Source organism: Anguilla anguilla, chromosome 17 (assembly GCF_013347855.1).
Source record: "Anguilla anguilla isolate fAngAng1 chromosome 17, fAngAng1.pri, whole genome shotgun sequence".
In the NCBI taxonomy this organism is placed as follows: Eukaryota; Metazoa; Chordata; class Actinopteri; order Anguilliformes; family Anguillidae; genus Anguilla; species Anguilla anguilla.
In genome coordinates this window covers 3,978,598-3,990,259 of record NC_049217.1, presented here as the reverse complement: position 1 = coordinate 3,990,259, position 11,662 = coordinate 3,978,598, and the positions used below count along the sequence as shown (strand labels likewise).

Genomic DNA, 11,662 nt, shown 5'->3' with positions numbered 1-11,662 from the left:
CTCCCGATGTGCGAGAGAACGGCTGGGCGTCAACGGGTTAAGGCTGGGAGGCACGCCTGGTAGAATGGAGCCGGCAGCCAATCGGAAACGGGAGGAGTGGACACGCCCTCTCCGCGTCCAATCGCTGCCAGGCCTTTCAAAATTGTTCAGAGACCTCCAGATCTCATTTTGCGTGGTCCCAGAAGGACTCCTTTGATACAATGGACTTAATGGCACAGGGGCCCTGGCTGTCCTTCAGGTTTTTAAAAAAAATACAACATCCATTCTGCAACTTCCCTGCCTTGGCCGTGGCTTTTACGATCACCAAGTCCTTCACATGGTCATAATATACTAGATCCAGATCGTTTCAGTGAGAGTAAGCAGCGAAAGGAATGACAGTGGAACGGTGAAAACTCTAGAGTTTCCAGCGAGCACGCACACGCACGAACGCACGCACACACACATACACTTTTCAGCAACAAAAAACGGATCTCACGAAAATCACCCGCAATCAAGCCAAACCAGCCCAAATTGAAAAGGACCGACGCAAAATTGAAAACCCACGAGCGGTAAATAGGCTCGTGCGTCCCGGGCTTTGATACTGCTTCCGCCAAGTATCGTTAGGCTTTCATTAGGAATTTCTCGCATGTTTTAACTGCACGGCGGCGGCACCGCCTGTCTTTTCTGCAACGGAGCTTTAACATGCGGCTCCACGCCCTGTGAACAGAAACATTTGCTTAAGGAGGGCTCTCTTGGGAGAAGGGGGTGGTAGTTGTGAGAGATTACTGCAGACCCAATGCATTTCAATGACCACGGGCATACATTATGCATCCGACAGTTTAATGAACAGAGCATTCGGATCTTCTTTCTTTTCCAGGCCGGGTTAATCAACTGAACAGTTTCGGAAGCAACAATGACCCTCACTACAGGGTTTTGACAGACAATAGAAAACGTACACACTTTTAAAAATTTTATGTTACGGCTTATAACACATGTCATAATACGGACAGTTTCAAATACAACGTGTGATATTACAAACGCTGCATTCCCAAGGCCTGCTACTGCCGCTGTTACTGCTACTATTACGACCAGAAGACTTTTATGGTCTGTTCAATATCGTCTTCGGAGTATAAATTTAAATTAGATGGCTGCTTTCTCCTCACTGAACACTAACTGCCTGAAGCAGGAGGAGAGCCGAGAAACGGCACCCCCGCACTCCCTCAACCCCGCCCCCCACGTGAAGTGCCGCAGTTACTATCTCTTGATCATATTTCATCAAGGAGTGTCAACGAACACCACGCGCCAAGCTGAAAATCATATGCAACTAGGGCACCCATCTCCAGATCGGATATCGTCGCAATCGGGAAACCGAAGTCGTCCGTCTGTTTACAGGCAACGTAGGCTATAAGAATACTGATTAGCACGCGCCATTCAGAGAACGCGAGCATGATTTTATGACTCTCTTTGTAATTCTTTCATTCCGTTTTATGGCCGATACATACATTCATTATCTCTTTTAATAATACAAAGGAGAGTTATAATGTAAATCGGATGCAGCTCGTCACCAGAGGTGCATTTCGCCGCTCTGAGTGCTTGTCAGGCAGTTCATATTACGAGCCAAATTCAAAGAATGCACATAAAAGAACAACATCGCCATCTGCTGTATTTCACCATGAGCTACAACAGTGCGTAGGCCTACGGACATCCACAAACACAGAAATGTAACAGTAAAACATTAAAGAATAGACAAGCGTCTTAAATATTATTTCTGATCATTTTAACGCTTGTTGTTTATATTTACATTACTATATGTTGACCTAATCTGCTAGAAGTAGGGACGGAGTGTAGCACAGTGAGTAAGGAACTGGGCTTGTAACCGAAAGGTCGCAGGTTCGATTCCCGGGTAGGACACTGCCGTTGTACCCTTGAGCAAGGTACTTAACCTGCATTGCTTCAGTATATATCCAGCTGTATAAATGGATACAATGTAAAAGAAATGCTATGTAAGTCGCTCTGGATAAGAGCGTCTGCTAAATGCCTGTAATGTAAAGAAGTAGGCTACTGCATAGTAGTCGTGAGGGCTTATTGCCTTGTGTTGACAGATTTCCCCAATGACAAGGATGTAACAGTCTGCTGGCTATACGCAAATAGCCCATTTTGATGAATACATGTCCCTTTAGCTATATACTTTCTGATTTTTCATTTGGAACAGTGAAAGATTCACCTTCAAAGTCTGTATAGACCTAGTTTTCCTGAAGTAGGCCTAGGCTACTTTATCCCAGAAAACATCCTTTCTCAGTCATGTATGGACCACTGCAGCAATTGCAATATCACAAATTCAACACGCACGATAAGCTCAAGATAAAGACTGGACAACGCAAAATTGTATGTTTCCTGTCACTGTCTCGCGCAACAGACGCCCGACAGAGAGTTGTCGTCTGGTCATTCTCTTCGTAGCCTATCTTCCATTCCAACTGAAATTTGCAACCTCCGACACTAATACGTTCATAGCGGAGAACGACTCCAGATGACCGCGCTATACAACGCGAGGCTTGGTTACATCACAGTGAAAAGCCCCGTGCCGTGATTGAGTTGGCTGTGATAGAGACCAGCGCACGGCTGAGAGGCAAGATATTTAATAAACCCCATAATGGGCGGAGGTCTGATCTGTCAGTGACTACTTTCTGTTTCAACTCAATCTAAATATTTTGCTTCCCAAAGCAAAGGCACTGATTGGTTCAAATCAACGAGTCTCTGCTAGTACATGGCAGTTATACCCATTTCTGGTTCCGTGTCCCATCACCACTGGCACATTCTGTCCGGGCTGCTCTGACCGTGGAGCAGCTTTATGTGCTGGTTATACCAACAATCGCAATAGGTTGAATAAAGTGGAAACGTGTAAATCCGAAAGACAAATTGAATGTAGTCATAGACGATAAAATAGACAGACTCCTTTCACACAAAGGAAAATAAATGAGGAAATATAAGGACGTATAGTTGAATGGTTGTATAGCGTTTGGAAACTGCCTACGTTGTAGTGGTCGGAAAGAAGAAGAAAAAAACAGCAACAGGACTGCCTCCAGCACTGATGTATTTTCAACTTCTATCTCCCAGGAGACTGTTTTTTTTTCTTCCATTTGTCTTCTGTTTCAGCCAAGCAACAGCTGTCTCTGAAAGTACAAGCACCGTCCTCCAGAAAGGAACACTAGTGAACACTACAGTGTTTGATAGATTATTGTTCATCTGCGATGTAGGTTGACCAACTGGAGTAGAACTCACAGGCGTTTGGAAGTTATGCAGCTCAGTCATGGCGGCTTTCAGACCCTTATCCTAAATTACACGGCTAACACGCACACACTTCCATCCCCTGCCCCACCCACTCCCGGGTGTGGATGAGATATGGGGGTTTGGCTGCGGCCCGGTTGCTGACAAATTGGGTCATTCGTCGCGTCTCTGCGGCAAAAGGATGTCGATAAACACATTCCTGTGGACGCATGCCGAAATTAAGCGCCTCTTCCGCCGCCATCCGTCTGCTCTGCGGTCTTACGATCGAGCCGTGCGAATGTTCGCGCTAACGTTTCTGTGGACTGAGCTAATATTTCACAGACCCAGAGCGTCACGGCGAGGCAGAGAGACATCTGGAGGTACGAGCCAAATTCCCAGGCCGGAATCAAGGCTGTCCATCAAAAATATAACCGGATTTGTGCTCCTTCGTGTACCAAGCCTACCATAACAAGCCTGCAAGAGAAAAAAAAGACTGAATGTGAGTTTCTGTGCAAATACTGCTCAGATCCGTCCATCCATCCACCCTTATCCAACCTGCTTATTCCTTGTCAGGGTCGCTGGAGCCTATCCCAGCGTGCATTGGGCGAGAGGCAGGAATACACCCTGGACAGACTGCCAATCTATCGCACATCTATGGCGCACATACCATTCACTCACACGCTCATACCTATGGGCAATTTAGAGTCTTCAGTTAACCTAAGCTGCATGTCTTCGGACTGCGTGAGAAAACCGGATTACCCGGAGGAAACCCACGCGCACGTAGGGAGAACATACAAACTCCACACGAAAAGACCCTGGATGGGATACGAACCTGGCATCTTCGTGCTGTGAGCTCCTCCATGTGTTTGTGAACTGGTTTATTTGCTTTAGTTCCATTGACATTATAACATCAGGTTTGTTACAGTTCAGGTCATGACTCCATGGATGAAATAGGAACCCCTGTACCTAAGGGTGCAAACAAACACATTTTGTCTTTCTTACAAAGGACAGGAATTTGGAGCACATTTCAATTTTACCTAATGAAAGCAAGGTGGACAGATTAGATAAATTAGTGCTGGTAGCAATGAGTCTTCATATGGAGATGTGTCACAGGATTTTCTTATGGAGAAGTACATAATGCGCTGGTTTCTGAGATACAGACAGTGTTGACCAATCACATTCTCTGTAATGATGTAGCCACAGATCTAACCGCTTGAGTTGAAACGAAAATAACTGTAAACATGCCAGTTCTCTTCAGAAATATGCCTTTTCATAGTGAGCGTAATGTTTGAATGTTTCAGGGACCACACCCTGATGACTCATGATATAAAAACAAAAACGAATCATTGCCCCTCCTTGTTTTTGTAGAATGTGTTTTTTGTGGCATTTTGGGCAGCCTACCACTTGACTTCCATCATTAACTGCCGTTTCGGGTCTTCCTGCATCCCATAATAATCAGTAACTAGCGCTGGCGGTGACGGAGCGGACGGACTTTGCGCTGGCGGTCAGGGCGCTGCGGGGTCAGGGCCCCAAGATGTGGGGCAAGAGAGGCCACACAGGGGCAGCCAGAGGAGATACGCTGAGGAGACGGAAGGAAGGAGGGAAGTGGAGGCGCGTTCAGAACTGGGGGCCACACAGGAAACAGGAGAGGTTACATAATCCCTGGCAGGGAACCTGGTTTTACAGAGACATCACTGAAAATGTTCTTCCAATTAGAATGAATAAGTATGGAACTAATTCCCCCATTCATTCACAGAGTTCTCTCTATACTTGTCCTGCAATGTTTGTGCTGTAAATCAGTGAAGGGAAGAGATTTGTATTTACGGCGCACCATTCTTCTTCCACTCAGGTTTGCCTGAAGGACACACAGGCAAAGATAAAAGCGGAGAAGACCAAGAGTGAACAGGAGATCGCCCTCCAGTGGTCTGCTCTCATACAGAAAAGGCAGGTCAGTATCTATGCTGTGGGTTCATTGAAATAATTGGGGATGTCAGTTGAAGAATCTGAGCTGTCAGAAAAGTATATGTTGCGAAGCTTATCTTAGTATTGAATAAAGGTGTATTTTTATTTACGTTTTAGAATTGAACGTATACTGTATCCTGGAAGACCAACGAGGATCATGATGGGCTGTCAGTCAAAACCCCCTACAGAAGGTGTGAAAAATAATTACGTGTCGAGATGTTATAAGCAATACTTAGCGTCTAACCACGTGGAGCTGCTTAGTCTGTTTTTCCTCCATATGTTCTTGAGAACCCAGATTGAGATTCCATACTGAATCCAGAACACAGACTGAGTATGATTTTAGAAAGGACCACCAACAAATAGATGCAATGTTATTTCTAAAGTTTGAGATAATGTTCATATTTCATTTTCTGCAAATAGAAGTTGTGTTCCTGGAATTATAAAGGATTTAGAGGACTGTCCAGGATTCCCACTTCTATATTTTACAAAATTAATATAATATTAATATTTTGACCATAGCACTCTAATGTACTGGAAAAGGTACTTGAAGCTCTGTTGTGTTGTCTATGGACTGGGTTGTTTGTGGCCTGTGTTGTCTAAACCTATATTGTTAGTATTGTGTTGTTTGTAGCCTGTATTGTGTGACTGCTTGTTTTTATTGTAAATATGGTGAAGCCAAAGGCAAATTTTCACAAAAGTAGACAATAAAGTATATATCTATCTATCTATCAACCTTCAGATAAATAGACATGTAGTAATTAGTTGGCAATTATTGTTCTCAGCAAACTACTGCATTGCGTGGGAGATGCTAATGAGTTAATGGAACACCTGTAGTTTCTTCAATATCACTGCTGGCAGCGTGTGCTAGAATTAATCGTTGCTCATCTTAAATATATTGCACGTTCTCAAATGCAATGTTAGTTTAGTGTTTGTTTTTTAGGATAATGGAAACACACATGAAACACAGTACATCAATACAAGTCTAATGTGTTTCTGAACTTATGGAGAACCTGTTCCACTTATGTAATCTCAACAAAAACACTAGCATATTCCAAGTGACTCCCTGTAAAATGTCAATTTTAGCATTTGAAACTGGAATTAGTTTATCAAGTTTAAAGCAGTTGAATTTATCATTCATGGGGAAATCTAATTATCAAAGAGATGGCAAATATTGCATGGTATTCCAGAATACTTCATAGAGCTTTCATAATTGTAGTTTTTCCTACTGTGGAGATCACTGTATTGCCTGCCTGGGAGAGGATTGGTTATACCAACCAATCAAATATCAGATTTAAGGGCTTTTTTTTCCAAATGGCCTCATTTCTACATCCACTGCTTACCCTTGGGCTAGAAGTACCCAGTAACCACACTTTTACCGTCATGCAGCTAAATGCTGAACAGCCTCAACTCAAGAGCATCCAGGGGATAGAAGTTAGATTCAATCCTACCCACCCACAATCGCACTCCTCACTCATAAGTAACTTTCTGGGGAACTTGAGTGTAGAAAGTGCTTTCTACTTTGTTTGCAGACAACAGAAATGTAATCTAATCTGGATGCAATTTCACACCCCTAGAATGATAATGCAACCTTCATCATTGCAATAAGCCCTCAATGAAAAACCCTACCCCGTTTTATATGGACACACTGAACAAGAATCGGGAGTCGAGAGGAAGCACAACACGGATGTAGCATGTCTTTCACATGTGCACTTTTATTGGTTTTGAATTAGTCAGTGTACAGATTGGCCCCACCATGTCTGGCACTGCCACCTTCCATACGGCTCATACATATGCCCAGGGGGATGTAAACCTTTATGTTTTTGTATAAAGGTAAAGCTGTTTTTGCATAACAAAAAGAAAAACAAAAAAAAAAAAAGGGAAAAAAATACAGGACCAAGAATTTAAGGCTGAAAGTACAAAAACCCAGACATTGTTTCGGTTACATAATTTACATAAGCAATACTACAACAAGGTTTAAGTATCTGCTCCCAAACACTGGGCAGCCTTCATAGAGGCAAATAAGTTTCTGAACAATGCATTTAACATTTAAACATTTGGAATGACTAAAAAGAAAAAACAAAAAAGTACATTTTTTTAAATTTTTTTGTTTTAAAGTCCTCAGATGCATTGTAGAACTTCGGGGATGCTTATTTGCCAAAAAACATTGCCGTCACCTTCACCGTTTTCCAGTTTTTAGATCCTGAGTCGAGCGCCAAAAATAAAGAAAGCCATGCCAATGTTGTCGTTTCTGGTTTTTCCTCTGCGCAGTTTTGAGTCGGCGTGTGAAGTGGTAACAGTCTGTTTCTCTCTTTAGAAGCATTTGCGGTGGACGATGGAGGGTCCGGACTCGTCGTACTCCTGCTTGCTGATCCACATCTGCTGGAAGGTGGACAGGGAGGCCAGGATGGAGCCTCCGATCCAGACGGAGTATTTGCGCTCAGGTGGGGCAATGATCTGAAGGAAGGAAAGAGGAGACAGGTGAGTCTAGTGCCATCTAGTGGGGGCTTTTGGAAGTGCGTGTCGTTCACAGCTAGGCTAGCCGTTAGCACACCTCAGTGGCGCAGGCAAACCCACCTTGATTTTCATTGTGCTGGGGGCCAGGGCAGTGATCTCCTTCTGCATTCTGTCGGCGATGCCGGGGTACATGGTGGTGCCTCCGGACAGGACGGTGTTGGCGTACAGGTCCTTACGGATGTCGACGTCGCACTTCATGATGGAGTTGAAGGTGGTCTCGTGGATTCCGCAGGACTCCATACCTGTGGGGGAAAAAAGGGGTTCACAGTTAGCCGCGAAAGAGCTAACAGTGGGGGGGGGGGGGGGGGTGTCCTGGACCTCCGGGGGGGCTCAGATGGCGGCTCGCTTACCCAGGAAGGAAGGCTGGAACAGGGCCTCGGGGCAACGGAAGCGCTCGTTGCCGATGGTGATGACCTGCCCGTCGGGCAGCTCGTAGCTCTTCTCCAGGGAGGAGGAGGAGGCGGCGGTGCTCATCTCCTGGTCGAAGTCCAGGCCGACGTAGCACAGCTTCTCCTTGATGTCACGCACGATCTCACGCTCGGCCGTGGTGGTGAAGCTGTAGCCCCTCTCGGTCAGGATCTTCATGAGGTAGTCCGTCAGGTCGCGGCCGGCCAAGTCCAGACGGAGGATGGCGTGGGGCAGGGCGTAGCCCTCGTAGATGGGCACGGTGTGGGTGACGCCATCCCCGGAGTCCATCACGATGCCGGTGGTTCGGCCGGAGGCGTACAGGGACAGCACGGCCTGGATGGCCACGTACATGGCGGGGGTGTTGAAGGTCTCAAACATGATCTGGAAGAGGGACGAGGGAAACAGGACACAAGATTAGTCCACCTCAAACTGGCCAACGCCGGGGACGTGCAGACACCCGTTAGTGCATGCGTCCAACCAAAAAGAGGCAAAGTTAGTCAGGTTTCAGTGCAGGAGGAAAAAAAACCCAACATTCATTAAAAATCGTGGGGTGCGGCAAAATAAATAAAGGAACTGCAAACAGGACACGGAAAAGGAAATGAACCTGTGGGTCTCCAGAACAAGGACGAGAAACTCAGGGCTGGAGAGAGAACTCCTGAAAGAGGTGGCAAGGGAGAGAAATGAACGGAGGATGGAAAAATGAGGAAGAGGAGGACCAGTTTTGATAAGTCTTGAGGTCGTGCCCTGTTTTTCCCCCCCGGGGGCGTCCTTACCTGGGTCATCTTTTCCCTGTTGGCTTTGGGGTTCAGGGGGGCCTCTGTGAGCAGGACGGGGTGCTCCTCGGGGGCCACACGCAGCTCATTGTAGAAGGTGTGGTGCCAGATCTTCTCCATGTCGTCCCAGTTGGTGACAATGCCGTGCTCGATGGGGTACTTCAGGGTCAGGATACCTCTCTTGCTCTGAGCCTCGTCACCAACGTAGCTGTCCTTCTGTCCCATGCCAACCATCACACCCTGGGGAACAGATTTGAGTCTTAGTTAAACTCCCATTGAAAAAAATAAAAATAAGGACAAGTCTAAAATCATCCACCACCAGGGGCATCATTTCACACACCCTCAGTGTTACCAGTTTTGAATCATTTTAAAACACTTAAAGTAGCTCTGTGCATCATTTATGATTGAACAGGAGGTTCAAATAGGCATAGACAGTGCCTTCAATGTGCACAATTAAACACATTGTTTACAAAATCTTATAACACTAATTTAGGTTCAACGCCAATAAAGATTTATTTCGCTTTTCATTTAACCTGATCAGGCTTGACGGGTGGAAATACATACCTGATGTCTGGGGCGACCCACGATGGATGGGAAGACAGCGCGGGGAGCATCATCTCCAGCGAATCCGGCTTTGCACATACCGGATCCGTTATCAACAACCAGTGCGGCAATTTCATCTTCCATGGCTGAACTGAAAAAAAAGGAAAGAAAGAAAAAAATTTACTACATGCGCCGATGATCCTTATGCCTTGCGCAAGTGCACTGCCCATAAAACGCACCACGTGACAGGCTTTGCCTCATTTCCTGCTTCTGACGGCTGCATGTTTAGCACTTTGCCACTAGGGGGAGCTGCCGCCCAACCGAGATATTCGAGAGACAAAGGAAGTCCCGCTCCATTCTCTCGTTATTACCATAAAAGGCAATGGTCTGAGCAGCTTTGCGGTTGCCGGCGGCGTGGCATTCAGCCAAACTGCTAGGTTTCAGGAAAGGGAACTTATTTCGACATTCAACATGGCCATGGCCACTCCCTACACCATTCATTTCCAGTTTGCAACCCCCACCCCCGCCCGCTTGCGGATAGACGACTTGACTATCGTTATAGCAGCGTATCCAACTCCAAAGATTTTAACCCTACTGCGTCACATTTAGCCAGCCAACGTAGTTAGCCAGCTAGCTAGCCACCAATGCAGCCTGGCCAATCTAGGTACTGCAATGCAACTAGTTTAGACGGCTAGTTGCCGATTCCCCCGTTCGCAAAGTACTATGAATTTTGCATCATAAGAGTCCTTATTCTAAAGTTCGAACAACGACCAACGTCCAGATGTTCGAACTTCAGAATAAGGATGTCAGCCTTTAGACTAAATTAAGCCAAACAATGTGGTTCCGATGAAATGGTTTGCTAATCATATATGACAAAGTATAATTTTTAAAATAAGTCATCATTGTCATCTAGTCAACTAGTAGTGTGCTTTTGTAAGCAATCACTTCATAAGGACAGCAGTCACGACAGCGGTCTGCTTCGATTTAGCCAAGTGTCATTGGCCATGTTGCACTTGCTAGCACATTCGAACCACGCCTTAGCAACTTCCTAGCAAGCCCTCGTCCGGTAGGAAGCCCCACTACAACTCAACCACACCTTACGTTAATTCTGAATAAGAGATTGATTAACCAAGAATACATAGGAATTATAGCGAAGCCTCACTGGCGAACCCAACATTCTAGGTGTCGGGCTGTGAGGTTTGTGTCAAACGAGCCAGATGGATGCAAATAATTAGATAGCATCGAAGTTATAGTTTTAGGAAACGCAGCAGTCCTAAAAAGCCGGCTGAACGCATTCAAGTTATCCATCAGTCTTCAGAACGAACGCTAGTTCACCGGCTAACAGGAAAAGTAGGTCACACCCAATCTCATCAGGAGCCATACATCGAGAAAAATCTCCTTACAGACCTTGCTTTGCCATGCAACTAGATGAAAAACATTGCGAGGTAAAGATCAAACATTGGCTACAGTTTTAAGATTACGGAGACAAATCTAACAAACCAATTTAACACTGCTTAGCGATTATATCCACCAACTGACGACGCCTATTCATTCAAACCTTGTTCAATTGTCCAAGCACCTGCGCCAGCAAACGCAATTTGCTGCTCAAAATGAGTTGTCGACTAAATAATTATTTTAACAAAAATAAATAGCCATTAATCTACCAGACATCTGAAATATCAGTAAAATAATCCAACAAAGAACTTCATGCTTTCAGCACACCGCTTGATGTTGGTTGCATATATTTACATTAAAGTGATCAGGTTAAATGATGAAAATAATTGAATCCAGCTTTAACTTACTTAAAACAATGTTTTTTCTTACCTTGGGTGTGGGGCTTTAGCGGCTTAAGAGAAACTGTTACAGGCTGTATTTTTCCCGCACTAGCTGCGTGTGGAGGAGCTCAAAGTGAATCAGTAGATATTGGGTGCACTATTTTATCCTCAGCCAGACACCCGGCTCGAGCCATAAAAGGTAAACTTTCGGAACTCGGCAATCTGATTGGTCGAGCGTCACACTCGGTGTGTCGCGTGCACATTGCTGCACTGAGTTGCAACTTGAGAGTCAGAAAAGGAGGAAAAACCAGAGAATAAAATTATTTGTTTACGCCGGATCAATACAATTACCAATGCACAGCCAGAATTTATGATACTTTGTAAACAGCCTCAGCGTTCAATCTTTGCTGATCGATTTCGTTGTTTAAAAAAAATGTTTTCAAT

General features: G+C 45.1%; 1 protein-coding gene across 1 annotated transcript; it reads right to left on the bottom strand.

The window, feature by feature from the left end:
- Positions 1 to 6,892: 6,892 nt before the first annotated feature.
- On the bottom strand, positions 6,893 to 11,423 carry LOC118216518 (actin, cytoplasmic 2). Its single transcript, XM_035397752.1, has 6 exons — positions 11,268 to 11,423; positions 9,465 to 9,594; positions 8,901 to 9,140; positions 8,070 to 8,508; positions 7,780 to 7,961; positions 6,893 to 7,659 (listed from the first exon to the last, which is right to left on the bottom strand). Exons 2-6 carry the CDS (start codon positions 9,585 to 9,587, stop codon positions 7,516 to 7,518), a joined length of 1,128 nt encoding a protein of 375 aa, XP_035253643.1. The 5' UTR covers positions 9,588 to 9,594; positions 11,268 to 11,423; the 3' UTR covers positions 6,893 to 7,515.
- Between the last annotated feature and the right edge of the window lie 239 nt (positions 11,424 to 11,662).

Excerpts from the sequence above, each read along its gene's own strand:
- LOC118216518 (XM_035397752.1), bottom strand. The coding sequence starts at position 9,587 with ATGGAAGATGAAATTGCCGCACTGGTTGTTGATAACGGATCCGGTATG. Across the intron at positions 7,962-8,069 it reads GTTCCAGCCTTCCTTCCTGG|GTATGGAGTCCTGCGGAATC; the intron begins GTAAGCGAGCCG and ends TTTCCCCCACAG. Across the intron at positions 7,660-7,779 it reads CCAGCACAATGAAAATCAAG|ATCATTGCCCCACCTGAGCG; the intron begins GTGGGTTTGCCT and ends TCCTTCCTTCAG.